This window comes from Bubalus kerabau, chromosome 10 (genome assembly GCF_029407905.1).
Source record: "Bubalus kerabau isolate K-KA32 ecotype Philippines breed swamp buffalo chromosome 10, PCC_UOA_SB_1v2, whole genome shotgun sequence".
Classification (NCBI taxonomy): Eukaryota; Metazoa; Chordata; class Mammalia; order Artiodactyla; family Bovidae; genus Bubalus; species Bubalus kerabau.
The window spans coordinates 41,023,319-41,041,280 of record NC_073633.1 but is presented as its reverse complement, the minus strand read 5'-3'; the positions used below and the strand labels follow the sequence as shown (position 1 = coordinate 41,041,280).

The window sequence follows — 17,962 nt, the reverse complement described above, 5'->3', positions numbered from 1 at the left end:
GCCTCACGATCTCTTTATGTATACTTTGAAAAAAACAGATTTAAAATAGTAGATAAGTGAGAAAAGAATAAACCTCTTCATCACCAAATTTTTTTTAGCCATGCTGTGCAGCTTGTGGGACCTTAGTTTCCCTACCAAGGATTGAACCCAGGCCCTTGGCAGTGAAAGTGCCAAGTCCTAACTGCTGGACCACCAGGGAGTTCCACATGACCAATTTTTAGATTTGGTTACTGTAATGTAAAACTTCAGGAAGCTCATTTCTCCATTTCTAGAGTCCATAAATAGTGGTATGTGGGTTATGAAAGCTATGATACTTAGAATTAAAAGAGAAAAATAATTTTGGACAAAATATATATATAAAACAGCATACATAAAATATATGTACATTTCAAAGAATAATAAAATAAACACACATGGACCCATCTTTCTACCTGAATTGTATCTACTAATTTCTACTACTTTTGGAAATTAGAAGTAGATGGAAACATTTTGTACATGTGCTTATCTATGAAAGTGAAAGTGAAGTTGCTCAGTTATATCTGACTCTTTGTGACCCTATGGACTGTAGCCCCCCAGGATCCTCCGTCCATGGGATTTTCCAGGCAAGAATACTGGAGTGGGTTGCCATTTCCTTCTCCAGGGGATCTTCCCAACCCAGGGATCAAACTTGGCACTCACGCATAGCAGGCAGACTACTGTCTGAGCCACCAAGGAATCTATAAGAGAGAGTCAAAAGTGCAAAGCTGATTTAAGAGCTGGTTTGAGCCTCTTAGAGTCTTGTCTTTTCCAAAATAGATTCAGAGGAACCCCAGATCTGTGAAAAAAGGGATTCTATCGTCAAATAAGTTTGGAAGAACAGTGCATATTCCATCTCCACCTTCCACTCAAATCTGGAAGGGACATATTAACATATAAGGAATGTTTTAAATGTGCAGGAATCTTTTAAGTTTTTGTAGTTCTTTTAAAATCTTGTAAATTCTGAGAAACTCTGGATTTCCCCAACATATTTGACCATCAAAAACTTTCACGTGGCCTGTTTCAACCTGAGTGCAACTTGTCTTCCTCTGGGGAAATGCCAGCCACAGGTGCCTGCTGGTGACTAGGGCATAAATGGAAGCTTTCCTGACAGTGATGCTGACGGAGCACAGCATGAAAGATCAAACCTCTAGACTCCTGAGAAAAGTAGAGGTTCAGGAGGTTGGGGGAATGGGGACAGTCAGAGGAGTCTAGTCAAGGACATGTGCAGAGGTGAGAGCCAACACAAAATTAGAAGTTTGCTTTGCTGGTCCAAGGCAATACTACCTTCAGCTGTGCAACTTGGCTGGTGGTTTCTAGGAGGAAACCATGAAAAGTAAAGCAGAAGAGCCTGTTACTTGGTTTGTGTTGGAGTCTCTTAGTTCAGGTTACTGTAACAGAGAGCCACAGACTGGAGGCTTAACAACAAACTTTCATTGCTCACAGTTCTGGAGGCCAGGAAGTCCACGTCCTGGCAGATTTGGTGTCTGCTGAGGGCTCTTTTCCTTGCTTGCAGATGGCCACCTTCTCACTGTGCGCTCACATGAAGGGAGAGAGAAAACTCCAGTCTCCCCCTCTTCTTGGAAGGACACTAGTCACATCATCCTAATAAACTCATCTAAACCTAACTACCTCCCAAAGGCCCCACTTCCAAATACTATTACATTGGGGATTAGGGTTTCTACATATGAATTTTGAGGGGGCATAAATATTCAATCCACAGCAGTCTCATTAACAACGATTGCCTTAACAATTATTGTACAAAATTTTGTTGTCCTATTATGTTTAAGAGTACAAGCTGCTAAGCAACATGTGTCAACGCATTGTGAAGCTGCCCCCAACCAGCATCTGAACATGGACCCTTTTCTTACACCGTCTACAAAAATTAACTCAAAATGGATTAAAGATCTAAATGTAAGACCTGAAACTATAAAACGACTTAGAAGAAAACATAGAGGAAACCTTCATGATATTGGAATGGGCAATGATTTTTTGAATATGGTATCAAAAGTACAGGCAACAAAAGTGAAAGCAAAAATAGACAAATGGGACTACACCAAACTTAAAAACCTCTGTGCAGCAAAGGATGCAATCAGGAGAGTAAAAGGCAACATACGAAATGCAAGAAAATATTTACAAAGCATGTATCTGATTAGGGATTAATATCTAGAATATATAAATAATTCAAACAACTCAGTAACAACAACAAAAACACCCACAAAAGACCCAGTTTTAAAATGAGGAAAGGACTTTAATGGATATTTGTCCAAATAAGATGTAAAAATGACCAAGAAAACATAAAGAGGTGCTTAACATCACTAATCATCAGAGAAAGCAAATAAAAATCACAATATCACCTCACACCCTTTAGGATGGCCACTATCAAAAAGAAAAGGCAAGCAAACAAACAGAAAATAGCAAGTGTTGGCAAGGATCTGGAGATATTAGAACATTTGCACACTGTTGATGGGATTGTAAAATGGTGTAGCTGCACCAGGAAACAGTATGGAGTTTCCTCAAAAGAATAAAAACAGAACTACCACCTGATTCAGCAATCCCACTTCTAGGTATATATCCAAAATAATTTAAAATCATCTTGAAGAGCTATTTGCACACCCATGTCCAGTGCAAATTTGCACGAATCAACAGATGAATGGAATTCTATTCCATTTAAAAAAGAAGGAAGTCCTGTCATTTGCCAAAACACAGAAGAACCTCGAGGATATTATGTTATGTAAATAAGCCAACCACAAAACACAAATGCTACATGATTCTACTTATATGAGGTATCTAACATAGTCAAATTCATAGAAACAGAAAGTAGAAAGGTGGTTATCAGGGGCTGGGGGGAAGGGAAACGAGTAGTTTAATGAGCAGATTTCAGTCATGCAGGATGAAACAGCTGTAGAGATAACTGTGCAACAATGTGCGTTTAGTTGACACTATCATATTGTACACCTAAAATTAAGAGGGCAAGTTTATGTTACGTGTTTTTTACCACACGCCAAAAAAAATGCCTTGTCCAGTAACCTCCTCAGATTCTGCTTTGAGTAATGTTCCTCAAGCAGTACCTTCCAGTCAGAGCCTGGGAGACTTATTTTCCAAGTTCATTCTAGAAAAGAAATATAAAACTGACTTTTCCGGGTACTTCAAAAGCTAGAATGATGGAAGAGAAACCATCCTGACCTCAAGGAGTCAGGCAGGGCAGTTCAGGGCAAACACAGGGAGCTGTATTTGCAAGTAAGGACATGACAGCCCAGAGTAACACTGGTGGGGTGGGGAGGAGGCGGTGCCAGAGGAAGCTGCCCTGAGGAGGGGCAGAGCTGGGGCCAAGGGCCACTTTACAGGCTGGTGTGCAGCCTGGAGACAGAGGAAGGTCACCAGGACAACTGGAAAAGCCCCCCCAGCAGTGGAAGGGCAACGTGAGCAACTCAGACTCTCAGAGAGGGAGCCTTTGGTTCTGGGAATGACACTGCCAGAACGAATGAGACTCAGAATCCAACAAGGGCTACACACTATTTCAAAAAGCCAATCCTGGTAAACTGCTTGATATTTAATCCTCAAGAGGGTCAAAGTTAATCACCATTTTTGATTCCTTTGAGACAGACTTTAAAGTTGAACTCATACTTTTTTAGGTTTTCAAGTTTTTAGGTCCTATTACAGAAAAAATATATATATACTTTTATATATTTATACTTTATATATATATATATACTTTTTTCTGTAGCACACACACATATATATAATTATGTATATTGCTGTTTAATTGCTAAGTTGTGTCCAACTCTTGCAACTCCAAGGACTGTAGCCTACCAGGCTCCTCTGTGATGTGATCCTCCAGGCAAGAATACTGGAGTGAGTTGTCATTTCCTTCTCCAGGGGATCTTTCTGACCCGGGGATTGAACCAGTGTCTCCTGCTTGGCTGGTGGATTCTTTACCACTGAGCCACCTGGGAAGCCCAATTATATATATATATATATAATATATAGTATACATATAATATATTTATATATATAATATGTATTATATATATTATATATATATAAAAAATTTAAACTATGGAACTATAGAAAACATAACTTAAATGCCTTGCAAAGTAGATTAGGAAAGAAGGGCTATTTCACATATACCATATGCTCAGCCTGGCCTGTCTCCTTGACTTCATGACAGTAAGGCACCTCCCGCAGTCTCCCCGCCCCCCCACCCCCCTGACCCCCCGCCACAGTGATTGCTGCTCACATCACGAGGAAGCCGTATCCTGGGAAAGTCATAACAGTCCAAAGCATTCCCCGGAATAAATGCACCTATACACTTCAGTCCTCACAATGTAGTCATTTTGGACGAATCAAGGAATCACACATTTGACATTTCCAGAAATTACTAGGCAATTTGCTGTTTAATCCTGTAACTGGGAAGACTTTGAAATTGAGTCACTCTAATGCTTGAGACCCTAACTCAGTTATTCTTCAAAAGAAAAAGGGTTGAGTTAGAGAGGGAAATGTGAGAGTTACCAGTAAGTGCCAGGGCCCAGCATTTCGCACTCTTGAGGAACATATACCCTATTAAAAGAGAAAAAAAATTGCCCAGCTCTCTGGCATCCACTTGTTACTCAAGTAAGTATAAAACTAAGTAGATTTATGGAAATACTTATTATATTACTGTAAAAAAAATTACAGGTTCAAAGAAAATCACAGCTAAAAATCATTCAAATTAAAATCATTCATTTTATGTGATAAATGGTGCTGTTGCTGCACTGAATTCTGTCCACCCGACTATGGGGCCAACTGCAAAGATGCAGGCTCTCTGAGTTCAGCTTGCTTCCTTCTATCAGTTTCCACACCATTTTTTGGTACTATCATCAGGGAAGAGCTCTGGTAGAGTTGCTTGCACCACCTCTGTTGTAAATGCAAACTTGGAAGGGGAGATGACACAGAAGCACCGGATGATAAGGTAGTGCTTCAAACCATCAGGAATATTATGCGATAATTTGCTTAGGTCACCACCAAAGAACATTCAAAATTATAAGACTCCCCAGAATACGTCTTTAGGTCATAGCCTGACAAAAATTTCCAAAGCCCAAACCTGAGGTACCTTTTCTGTACCACAGCTCCCTTTGGTGGTCTGGTGAAGCTTCAGAATTGCATGTTGCATAAACAAATCATAGGATTGCAAAGGAAACCAATTATATTGAAATTTAGCTATCAATATATTAAGAAATGAAAATGTGGTATTAATACATGCTTCTTTATGAATATATTATTCACAGGATCTAGTGGCAGGTCTGATAACATAATTTCTAAGTAGTAATGAGTATAATTGATAGTTTGTGATATCTTCAACGATGGTAAAGTGATATTAAAAATATCTGTGATGTCTCTAAATGTCAGTCACCAATTTTACTAATATTTCATAAAACTATGAATTTATAATATCTCATATTTCAGAAGAGGTTAGAGAAAATAAAGATACTTTTCCCAAGATTAGCAACCTCTTGAAATCTGCCCTCAGACCTCTAAGGGGTCCCAAGGACCCTAGACAAGGACCCTTGGTCTAAATCTTACCCAAATAAAATGGTTAAAATTATATTCATGTATTCAAGATTAAAGGCAAGCTTGGATGATTAAGGAGATGCCCTGGCCTGGACCCAAACCCAGCACTTCTGGCCAACAGATCTCTGAGTCTCTGTGGCAACATACCATGAAGAGCTGAACTGTCCTGGCATGAGAAGGCTCTTACTTCCATCTTCTCCTTTACCTTTTTCTCTTCAAAGATTCACTGCAGGGTGAGGTATGTATCCTCCCCTTAGCCTTCAGGAACTCCTCCCTGGGAGGAGCCCCGCATTTTACAGTGCACTTGTATGGATCCCAAGTCAGGAAGAAAGGCCCTAAAGAGATTCTGCTCATTTCCTATGAGGGAGGGGGTAATTACATAGAGTACAGGGACCCCCTGGTTGTTAGGCAACGGGTCATGAGGAAGTGGGGGCCAGAAGACCTCCAGAGCGAAAGACACCCAGTCAGTCACCTGACTGTCCTCTCTACCCACCCTCTGGCTGGGAAGGGCTGAAATGCCCTAGGATTGCTAGGCAACAGGATAGAATTCACTGATGATGGTACCCAGAAATCTGTTACACCTTTGGTAGTCTGGCATGTGGTGTGTGTGTATGATGTGACCCATCCCTTCCCTGGAGGTCTACAAAGGGGCAGAAAAAGTGAAATTTCTAAAAGAACTTAAAGGGGAGTTTGGGGTTCCAGCAAGGCTGACAATGAAGGCTAGGCTTCACCGTAGTATGTTGAAGGCACCCCTCCCCTTATCCCTTTGGGGTGTCCCTCTCCTTCCCACACTATTTTGAAATCCTATCAAAATCTGCTCTCCATTCATGGTCAAGGGGCTAAAAGTGACTACTAAACACATACATTGTAAGAATCCAAGTGATAAGACTTCCCAGCTGCTTCCAACAGTGTGGAGAACAAGCACAGGCTGAGAAACAAGCTCTCTGCATCAACCCCGGGTCAGCCTCTCAGTAAGTGTGTGACAGCCCTCTCTGACCCTCAGCCTCCATTTCTGTAACATAAAGAGGTAAATTCCATCAGAGAGTCACCAGGAGTATCAGACCTGCCAACCTGAATCTAACCAGGAGGAGCCTATCCAAAAATCTAAGTTGAGGGACATTCTGCAAACAACTGATTTGAATGCTTCAAAATGTCAACAGCATGAAAGACCAAAAAAGGCCGGGGGTGGGGTGGGGGAGTGGGAGACTGTTTTAGATGAAAGCATACTAAGAAGTCATGACATGACTAAGTACAGGGTGTGAGCCTTGATTTAAGAAATAAAAAGTCAAAACACATTATCCAGTCTAATGGGAAAATTTGAATATGGACTTAATACTGCTGTATAAATATAAAATGACCCAGGTTTGATCGTAGTATGGGGTTACCTAGCAGAATGTCCTTTTCCTCAGGATACACGCTGAAATACTTTGAGAGTGAAGCACTATGATGTCTGTAATCCATCCTAAAATGGTTCAGGAAAACATACACAGAGAGATAAAATAAATGTGGCAAAATGTGAACTGATGAATCCAGGTCTATGGGTGTTAACTGTATTAATTTTACAACTTTTATGTAGGTTTGTACATTTTCAAAATAAAAGAAGAAGAGGTGTACAGAAATCTCTTCACACAGGGCCTGGCACAAGGAAGTAATTAATAAACTATGATTGACCTTTGCATCTACAAAAGGATGATTTCATAAACCAAAAGAATGACCATAGAAAATGGAATGACAGGCTCTCACGCCGGATGGTGGCGGGACTCGGAGTGCTGGGGCTCCTGTTGTGCCGGCCCCCAAGGGTGAGGACAGTGTCCCTGACACAGGCAAGAGCTCCTTCTCTCACCTCTGGGAGGAGGACGTCCCAGCCAGCCCAACCCAGGCTATTGGCCGTGTTCACAGCCAATGAACTCCTCCTCTAGGCAGGATAAGAGATTAGACCTGGAAACAATACTCTTAATCCCAGGCTTGACGGCTGCAGCCCCCTAGATGTGGAGCGGATGATACTTTTGTGAGTGTGAAAAACAGGTGCTCTTTCTCTGGGAGATCCAGCCTGTGTCCAGGCACCAGCCATGTAATTGCACACAGCAGCCCTGATTAATCCCTTCTATATAACCCTGAATATTCATTGAAAGGACTGATGCTGAAGCTGAAGCTCCAATGCTTTGGCCACCTGATGCAAAGAGCCTACTCGTTGGAAAAGACCCCGATGCTAGGAAAGATTGAGGGCAGGAGGAGAAGGGGGTGACAGAGGATGAGACGGTTGGATGTCATCACTGACTCAGTGGACATTGAGAAAACTCCAGGAGATGGTGAAGGACAGGGAAGCCTGGTGTGCTGCAGTTCATGGGTCGCAAAGAGTCGGACACGACTGAATGACTGAATAATGACAATGTAATGTTAGCTTTCATTTATTGAATGCCAGGCATGTTCTGTGACTTATTTTGAAACCTCACAACAACTCTCCAGGACAGGTCTAATTTTGCTCATTTCACTTGTGGAGGAAACGGTTCAGAGGCTGGTTTGATTGACCTGGCTAGTGAGTGTCTGAGCAAGAGACCAAGCATCTGAAGCCAGGACTGCTTGATTCCTGATCTCTCATCCCATGGATGACCACTCTCCAGCCTTCTGTTGGTACAGAGTTTTATGCCGCATCAAACTCCTTTCCTTGTGTGGTCTGCAAGTCCCCATAACCCCACAAAGTAGAGAAGATGACAAGTGAGGAAAGTGAGCCTTAGAGAAGGAAGGGCTTGCTCCAGATCATCAGAGGCGTGTGGCAGAGTGCGGACTGGAATTCAGGAATCGGGTCACTCTGTGTCCTTAATACCCTAACTGTGCTCATGCATGCTCTGTCATATCTGACTCTTTGCAACCCCATGGACTGTAGCTTGTCAGTCTCCTCTGTCCATGCAATTCCCTAGGCAAGAACACTGAAGTGGGTTGCCATTTCCTCCTCCATGGGTACTCCAAGGTACTCCCTCCCTATTAACCCCTGGAGACTCCTACCCACCTCTTCTGGAAGCTTGGCTGGATTAGGAACAAACGAATAGGGCCCCCTTTCACCTCTGCTTTAGGGGAGCCATTCGACTGTTGAAAGTTCCTCCCTTTGGGGAATTCACATGGTCACACTTCAACTCCCAGGCTTCTCTCAGTTTTACTTTTCATGACATCTGTCTCTCATCTATTTTCCTGCCAATCCTGGTAGCACTACTTTCCGTCCTGCATCACAGCAAGCCTACAGCCGAATCCTGGGCTGCTTGCTCCGTCTCACAAACCTCTACCATTGCTTCCTTAGTGGAATATCTCTCCTTCCTTCTAGTTCTCTCCTTTTAAAAGCAATATGCTAGCCACCAGGTTGATGTTCACTGTGATTCCTGATTTCTCTTCCTACAGAAGTTCCTCTTCCTCTATTCTCCTTGCTGCTGTTTATCCATCCATCCATCCATGTACCCATCCATCCATTCATCCCGCCCTCCATCCAATTACTTATCCATTTAGCCATTCATCCTCCCATTCAGAATTGCACACACACACCTAACCATCCATACATCTATCCATTCATCCATTTATTCATGTATTCCTCCATCTATTCTGCTGACCTTCCACTTATTCAGCCTTTATTGAGCACCTACTATGTGTTACAAATACAAAGAGAAACAGTCTGACTCTTGCCTTTGAGAAACTCCCAGGCTATAGGGCAGGGGCAGACAAGTAACATCATGGGTAGAAAGCTCTCCTAGAAGTATGTACTAGAGACCATGGGACTTCAGAGGAGGAAGGGGCCAACTAGTCAGGAGAAAAGCTTCAGGGAGGGCCAGGTATCTGAGCTTTGACTCCGAGTCTTCTTGGTTCTATCCTTCCTCTGTGCCCATCGTTCCCCCTGTACTCCTTTCATTCATTCTGTTATCTGTGTGCTTGGGCTGAGGACAGTCCCAGTGGACAGAAAGCAAAGACTCCTCCCCAAAAGTTGCACAGGGGCTGGGTTTTACCTCCTGGCTTTCTTGCTTTAGTTAGGCCAGCCTTCTCTTTCATCTATTAGAAGAGCTCTCTTTTTATCACTGGACCCTTGCAATACTTGCACTCAGGCAGCAGGAGTTACCCCCACCTTCAGAGAACCAGCCTACCACTGCTGCTTTCCCAGCAGTTTCTGGGAAAGAGGTTCGTTATAGGTTCTCACTAAGCAGGTGGTAGGAGGGGGGACGTGGGGGGTGTGTATGTGTGTGTGATGGAGGCATGTCTGCATTTCCAGGGATCAGTTGACCCCCAGTTTGGCTTAAATCCTCATCCAGAAAGCTTTGCCCCATTCCCCTCAACTAGCCAAACCAACGTTCTTGGGCCTGCCTCCAGTGCGTTCCTCCAGGCAGCCCACGGCCCTCGGCAGCAGTGTGCTCGGGGCCAGCCTGAAACTCGGCTCCCAAGGACTCCTCTGCCCTGATGGTCCCTCTGACCACAATGCTTGGACTCTTGGGACTCTGCTAGGGCTCTGGTGGGGGTTTCAGATGCAGCTCAGCTCTCCAGGGCTAAGGACAGAGAAATGGTCCAATAGAGGCTTCATGACTTCCTGCCTCCTAGGCTGCTGTGAGATGGATGGCTCCCTCCATCTGCAAATCGTCCCTGAGGTGGTGGCCCAGCAGATCTGGGGGCAGGCACTGCAGGGCCAGTGGAAGAAGTAACATAACAGGCACCTCCTTCCTAAGCTCCTCAAGTGTTTCTGTCTCCCAAGCCCCACCCAAAGGCTGAGGCCGGCAAAGTTTTCCTGCTGGAGGGTTGAGGAGCAGATCAGGCCCAAACTTGGTCCTCCTGATCTCCCCACAAGGGCACCATCAGGACTAACACTATGATTCTCTTTGTTTCCATGGGGACTCCTCTACAGAGGGGTCTGGGCCCAGGCAGTACAAAGAGCTCAGTGGAGGAGTCTACAGAGTAGCTCTCTTTAGGGGAATTTTGCTTCCCTCTCAGGCTGTCCTGTGGCTTAAGTCCATCTGGATGAACCTATTGGGAGAAAATCTAGACTGTATGCCCTGGGGATCTGGGGCTCCATCACCCAGACTCAATCTCTGGGTGATTCTGCTCTCAGCTGAAAGTGTGAGCCTATGAGACATGGAAGCTAAGCAAAGATAATCATCAATATCCACCCAATCAATGACAATGATGCAGAACAAAGATAACCAAAACCTGTAGCGAGTTGGGTAAATTTCAGAGAAAACATAATGAAAATTACAGTACGGGCACTTGGGAACAGTGATAGCACACGTCTTCCAACACCCAGACGAAGAGCAGGGGCAGTAGTCCTGCTATAAAGCCAAGGAATGACCATGGGGAATAGTTTACTTCCAGATGCCCGACACCCAGAGGCTCTTGCTAGGCTAACAGCTGTTTTCTATTTGTGAAAAAGGTCTTTATGTCAACAGAACCTATGGAGACCAGTGCCCACAGACTGGAGTAACCAGGTCTGTGTGGCAGCCGTGGAAGTGCCTGGCTCACATCTCCTTTCAAGAGAACCTGCTGTGAGGAGAGAATTGGCTGATAGGTCCCAGCTGCTGCACCTCAGTCTGCTACGAGGTTCGTGTCCCCCCATTTCTGCTCAGTGGAGGACTCTTCCAAAAAGCAGTCTTGGCCTGGGACTCCCCACTAGCCTTGCTGAGACTTTCTTAGAGGGGCACTGTAATCTAAGACTCTTCCCACCCAATTTTTCCTTCCTGCTCTCCTTTCTCAAGGGTCAGGAGACACTGCCTGCCTATTTCTGCTCCTGTTCCTCCCTTCCCCCTTCACAGCTGTTTTCTCCTATTAATCTCTTGCACATCTAATTCTTGGTATCTGCTTCTCAGAAGACCCAAACTGAAAATCTACTATATTCAGTCTGGATCTACTGGAAAGTAGATTCTCAGGGTGGGCAATTCTGGACAGTTTTATAATAGCTGGAGAGGCCTGCAAACAGAATTGCTGGGGGAGTGTTGGAAGGAGATTTGGAGAAAAAGGGCTCAAAAATTAGAGAAAATGAACACGATGCTTCGCAGCAAACGCAACGAGCTGGGTAACTTGTGACACATGGTCACCTGTGGAGGACCAAACACTCGGTGGAGCTGGGTTTTCAGCTCAGCCCCACCACCTCTTTGGGTAAGTCGTTTAGTCCTGCTTTCTTCATCTATAAAATGGGAATACTTTTACTTACCTTGTTGGGTTGTTGTAAGAAGGGAGAGGATGATGAGTTAAAGCACTCCACTGCGCGGCTGGCACAGGTACTCTCAGATCAGAGTGGCCCTTGTGAATTCTTATTTCCCTTTAGGAAGAGAAAGAATGTCTTTTCTCTTGTTTGAGGCCAGGCAGGGGCTGGTTCAATAAATAAATAAAAGCACTGGATTCACCCTGGGAGGGGGCCAGCAGGCTTGCTCTCCTTTTGGCCCCTGGGAAAGGTGAGGGCTCTGTATTCACCCAGCGGGAGGGTCAGTGGTTCCACTTGGACTTTGGTGTTTCCTGCAGAGCGTCAGTGTGGTGGGTGGGACAGAGATGGGAAACGGAGGGGAAAGGACCTTAGAATTTAAGGTGACATGGTTTCTGGGCAGTAGCTTCAGACGGATGAAAGATGGATCAGAATTGGATCCTGGAGGTGAAGCCAGGACCCAGACCCAGAAGGCCAGGCCCCTTTGGGTTCCTCCTCTTTCCTTTGTTCATAACCCTCAGCTGAGAGAAGTTAAGCTGCCAGCAACATGCTCCTGTGCCCGGGAGGACTCAGTGGTAGGGATGCAGTGAGTTTTAAAGGAGGCTTTGTCTTCAGAGTCACCAGGCAGTGGCATAGGGCTTGGTTCCACGTGGGGATGAGGGTGGACCCAGTGAAAGGGGGAATCCTGAGTAGACACAGGCCAGGTGTCTGGTCCCGAGAATGCCCTCGGCCCATCCCTGACAACCCACAGCTCACCACACACCTCCAGCTCTGGCCTGGGTACCCAGTATAAGGCAAGCCCCACTAGGACTAGCCGCACCCACACAACTCTCTGCCACCTCCGTGGCAGCTTCTTTGAAGAAGTCCATTTTTCTGAAAGGAAAGGTAGATCCCCAGTGAAGTTCCTTAGGGACTGATTCTAGGGAGAAAAAGGACAGAAGGTGGCAGTTCATCTAAGCAGGCCCTCTTTTACCTCAAACCCTCCTCCCACACCACAAGGAGTCTGGTTCTGGCTGTCAGGATGCTCTGTGGCCTGGCACGCTTCTCTGTCTAGTAGAGAGTAGCCAATAAGCTAACCACATCAAGGATGGCATCTCCTCCGGGGCAGGGACTGGCAAATGTCAGCTGGGCTGAACTGGGTTATCTGCAAATGAAGGACTGAAAGAACTGCGGAGGTAGAACGTGTGTGAATGCTCCTAAACCCACCCACATCCCCCCCAACCCTCCTTCATCTTCCTTAACCTTTCCATCCCCTCTTCTCTCTACACCCTCACCTTCTACCATCTCTCCCTCTGACACTCTGCACACCCATGCCCCTACAATTTGGGAGGTCCCTGGGAGGGACTTCACTCAGGATACTTAACTCTCTCTGTGCCAGGTTCTGCATCTGTAGGACAGGCTAAAACCTGTAGCACCCGGCTGTTGTGGGGTTGAAAGGAGATAAGGCAAACACAGCAGCTGGGCTTGATGCTGCAGGGCCTTGGGAGGAAGACTGAGGAGCTGGCGTGGATCTGGGGCTGCAGTTCCCAGCCAAGGAGCAAGAGACTGGGGACAGAGTGGAGATGAGGGTAGGGGTAGGGGTGGGAGGTTCTGAAGGGCCGGAAGCTCAGAGAAGATCTGACCAGTTGGCAGAGGAAGTGAAGGGCCAAAGGGCCCTGCCGAGAAGCAGCTCTGATCCCCAGCGCTGAGTGGACACAGTATCCTGGGTTCTCCCTGTCCCCATTGGCCTCCAAGGGATCAGGTGTTCAATTAGCATTTCAGAGGACATCTATCAAACCAGGTGCTGGGTTGGGCCCTTTGACTCATTTTTTCTTCGTTACTGCTCACAGTGATCTACGTGTAAGATAAGCATTATTATTCCCATGATACAGAGGAGCACATGGAGGGTCAGAGAGATGGTTGGGCAGCTGGTGAGGAGCAGAGGTGGGACTCAATCAGTCTAGGTGACTCCAAGCACAGTACTCTCTGTCCTGCATCAAGATGTCCACCTTGGTTCTGCCAGGCCATCTACCTCCTGCCGGTCCCTTGGGCTAGGTCCTTGGAATGTCACATGAACAGGACAGATTCAGTCTCACTTTCACACAATTCACATTCTGTGAATTGCGTGAGAGACTGACAAGTAACTGGGCAGATATGGCAAGCATGGTAGGAGCTATCTGAGGTGGAACCGCTAGGAACTGAGGATCCCACACAGGGGATCAGTTAAGGCCTCCTGCTGAGTCATGGCAAAGAAACATGAGTGCCCAAAGAAGCCCCTTCCCCCAAATGTGGTTAGTTTACTTCTCCAAAGTCAGGCCAATAGCAATGCCAGGTAAAAGTGACATCTGCAAGGAGGTCCTTTCCGCCTCCCTCCCTCCCTCCCTCCCTCAGGCATCACCTCTCAGCACAGCCCCAGGTCCCTGAACTACAGCGGTTCCCATGGGGGACGTATGAACTAGGACTAGAGCCAGCTCTGGCCGTGACTCTCTCCCAGGGGCTTGGCAGGCCCTGCCTCCTGTTCTTCGTCCCCTGGTGGGTCTGGGGGTCTCTGGAGAGAAGAAGCTGAATGAGTCACACTGAGTCACAATTTTGACATTGTCAAAACCAGTCCCCCCAAACTGCTCTCCTCTACTACCCTGATCGTACTCCTCCCACATTGCTCACAACTTCCTTTGAATCTAAGTCAGCAAAAGCTGGCCCCTCCACTCAACCTCCTTGCCTTCCTTATAATTCTCAATGCCAGGAATAACCTTCCCCAGCTCATGCAATGATCCCCCTTTTCAACTGAGGGCCTCCTCAGTCAAGAAGTATTCCTGCCTAAGAGGAGAAATATCTTTACTTACCTTCAGGGAATAATTGTGTAGATGTGCTCTCGGCCTGGGGCCTTTCTTAATGGTGGTGCCCCAGAAGCTGAGTCAGTGATTGGTATGGCTTATGGGAAGCTCTCAAAGGCTCCGTGGTATGATGATGGCCCTCTGCACTAGCCCTAGCAAGTGACAACTTTCTCTACCTGCAAGCTCTCTCCCCTGTTCTGGGGAGAGGGACATCAGGGGGACTTGGTGGACACACAGGAGCTCAGAGGGAGAATCAGAGATACTGACCTTGTATACAAAATGGCTTTATTAAAAAATTCAGCTATTAGGAAAACAAAGCCTTCTCAAAGTTCTATAAAAAAAAGTACAAATTTTAAATAAATGCATCAGAAAAGTGGCAGCCACATACACCAGCCACAGTCACAACCCTGGGGGATGGGAGAAAGTGCCCAGAGTCCCAAGAAGAGGCTGGGCACAGGGGTCTTTGGATGCTGTAGGGCCAGGTACTGGAGCTACCAGGCAGGGGCCCTTTCAATTTTCCTTTCCTTGGAAAAAATGGAAAGAATCTGGCAAGCATAGGAAATTCTAGGTCTGAAGCAGAACGATACAGAAGTCATTTATAAGGCACAACTGACTCCAGCCCTAAGGCACATGAAGTGGATGAACGGGAGATCACAGCCACATGGCCCCCAGCTCCGGTCATGCTCCTGGTTGGCACCACCTCTGGGTTTTGGCTACGGGTTAAATTAAGGTTGATCAAGTGGACAGTAAAATCCCTGCAGGCAGGGCCGTGGAGCCGGTCTTGAGAAGAGATGTATTGCTTCACTAGAAAAACTGGTATCTTGCCCTGCCAGGGCAAGAAGGATCACACTGGCTCCCAAGAAACGCCCCTATGGAGAGCATCAGTCTACCTGTCCAACCTTGTCGTCTGAGCCGCTGTGGGTACCCGCCCTGGACAAGGAATTTCCAAGGGCAGTCCTTTCCAGCTAGGCATTTAGACAAAGAGAAACGCTGGAGCCAGGGTTTCACTGTATGGCAACACAGAAGCTGGCATTGTCAAAACCAGTCCCCCAAAACTGCTGGCCCACACCCATGGTCACTGGTGACAGGCCTCCCTGGTGACATTAGGCAGTGGGTAGGCGAAGAGGGAGAAGTCCAGGATATACTTGGGCAGGACGTCCTGCAGCAGGGCCCGTGGGGCACTGCACAGGTGGTAGTGCAGGCTTTCGGGGCTGGCTGGCCTGTACCAGGCCTGGCGAGCTGGGAATCGGACATGGGGCGGTGCCCGCACCCACTCCAGCACCTGGTTGGCATCTGCCTCCAGCCGCTCATAGGAGCCCACAAAGTCATAGCGCACCGCACAAGGCTGGCACAGGTGGTACACGGGCATCCAATGCTCGTTCATGCGCTCGGGGTCCTCATCCGCCAGGTATCTCAGGAACTCGGGGAAGGTGACATCGTCCCCCGCAGGGCTGGGCCCCGCTCCAGCCCTGTACCGCTTCACGATCTCAACTCCGTAGCGCTGCTGGTACTCTCGGATCTCGCCAAACTTGTTGCGGTAAGCAGAGAGAAGACGCTCCAAGGGGTCCCGCACAAACAGGAACTTGAAGTAGTGCTGGAGGCGGTAGCGAATCTCGTCAGGCCGCAGGTCGGCCAGGAACACCAGGTCGCTGCGGTGGTCCATCTTGAGGCGGACGTCCACGTTGTCCAGGACTCCCGCCAGCACCTTCAGAACCCGCTTCCAGTTGGAGCAGGCCACCTTGGGCACATAGCAGTAGAGGAAGCGGTAGCGGTCACTCACGAGGATGTGGCGCAGCAGGGTGCGCCGCTGCCCCACCGGCAAGTCCCAGGGGTCCCGGGGCATGCCCGGTTGTCCGCACACTGCCCGCAAGGTCCGGTTCCGGACGTCCTGCCTCACCTGCAGGTCCGAGTCCCCCGCATCCAGGGACAGCCTCCCAGGCCTGGGGACTGTCCCGCGCCAGACCGCGTCCTCGCGATTGGGAGGGTGCAGGGGAAGGGGCTTCATCTCGGCCAGGATGCCCCGCTCGATCATGAGCAGCAGCCCGCTGGAAGCCACGATCACCGCGAACATCAGCATGGACGGCAGCAGGAGGGGCGGCCCGCCCAGCCCAGCCCGGGCCCTGCCCAGGGGCGCCCGCCTCAGCGCCCGGCCCAGGGGCTCGGCGCCATTTGGGGCCGCCAGCGGGGTCAGCGGGCGGGGGAACATCGTGCTCTCGGGGCGGGGGCCTGCGTGGGCCAGGCTGATCCGAGGGCTGTCCGGGAGGCGGGCTCGGGCTGGGGGCGGGCCCGAGGGCTTGGACCCGCGGAGCCCGGAAGGGATCCGGGAGAGCAGCGCTGGCTGGAGGCCCTCGGCGCGCGCGGGGTGGCCCACTCCCGGGATGCGGCGCCGAAGCGGTCGGCGGGCAGCGGGCAGCGCGCGAGCGCGGCGAGGGACCTGGGCCGGATGTCCCGCCCGGCCGCTCTCCTCCCCCGGCCCCGCGGTGACACAGGCGCGGGGGCGGGCCCAGGCCAGGGGCGGGGAGAGGGGCGGGCCCCCTGCAGTGAGCGGGCTGGGAGGGCGTGTGCCGACCCCTACCCTGGAAAGGGCGCCTGAGTCAGAGTCGCTCTGGTCCTCTGGCCTTCGGGCACAAAAGCTGCCGAGGCCCCAAAGGCATTAAAGACCGAGGCCGCGATTCCCTCTCCCGCGCAGCGCGTGCTCCGGAAGCTGGACGGACAGAACCTGCACGCAATGCCCAGCCGCCGCACTCTCTGACCCGGCAGAGCCCTTACTCAAACAGGTCTGGAGGCAAGGCGCCGCTGCACCCTTCTCCCAAATTTCTGGAAGTCCCAGTGTGCTCCCCTATGTGCTGTGTCGGGCTACTCCAATAAAAAGCAACTAGACTGTCAGGCAGAGACAATGGGTCAGCTCTATGGTGACCCTTAGGATTTAAAACAGCACCTGGTGGTTACAGTGTTTATCCATTTACCCATGGATGGATGTCTTGAAATGGAATCTCCTATCCTGTCTTCCCTTCTCCAGGCCTGAAGAGCTGGGACACTCTCTGGTGAGGGCCAGTGACAAGTTGGTACCTCATGACTACTGGTGTGATCAGCACACCTTTGAAGGATGAGGAGCTGGGGCCACTGAGTAGCAACTTCCTTGCCTGGAGCCAAACTGTGTGCTCAACCCCACCAGGCTAGCCATGTAGACTAGAGGCAGAGACAGGGAAAGACTTGGATGTCAGGGGACAGTTTTTATTGATCTAAACTGTATCCACACTTCACTCTGTTACAAGTGGGCAGCCAGCGAGGCTCTGAAACAGAGTAGTGTCCACAGTTGTGGAGGCAGGTGTCATCAGTGTTTTGTGTTCATTATCTCTAGTTGTCACGGCCACGCTGCGCATTCCCACTGAGCAGCTCAAGAAACAAGAGAGGCTCAGGGAAGCTG

At 48.4% G+C, this 17,962-nt stretch overlaps 1 protein-coding gene and 1 long non-coding RNA gene across 3 annotated transcripts in view; both read right to left on the bottom strand.

The window, feature by feature from the left end:
• LOC129621228 (uncharacterized) overlaps positions 1-12,206 on the bottom strand; it is a 38,744-nt gene extending 26,538 nt beyond the window's left edge. Inside the window, exon 1 of the long non-coding RNA XR_008699156.1 lies at positions 11,735-12,206. This is a non-coding gene — a long non-coding RNA (uncharacterized LOC129621228). The remainder of the gene's footprint in view (positions 1-11,734) is intronic.
• Positions 12,207-14,803: 2,597 nt separating this feature from the next.
• CHST14 (carbohydrate sulfotransferase 14) lies at positions 14,804-17,002 on the bottom strand. Of its 2 annotated transcripts, XM_055537380.1 has the most exons (2): positions 16,433-17,002; positions 14,804-16,273 (listed from the first exon to the last, which is right to left on the bottom strand). In XM_055537380.1, exons 1-2 carry the CDS (start codon positions 16,739-16,741, stop codon positions 15,611-15,613), a joined length of 972 nt encoding a protein of 323 aa, XP_055393355.1. In that variant the 5' UTR covers positions 16,742-17,002; the 3' UTR covers positions 14,804-15,610. The 2 variants fall into 2 exon arrangements, with proteins under 2 accessions (XP_055393355.1, XP_055393354.1); XM_055537379.1 differs by having other exon boundaries at positions 14,804-17,001.
• Between the last annotated feature and the right edge of the window lie 960 nt (positions 17,003-17,962).

Coding starts and splice junctions, on each gene's coding strand:
- CHST14 (XM_055537379.1), bottom strand. CDS start 16,741: ATGTTCCCCCGCCCGCTGACCCCGCTGGCGGCCCCAAATGGCGCCGAG.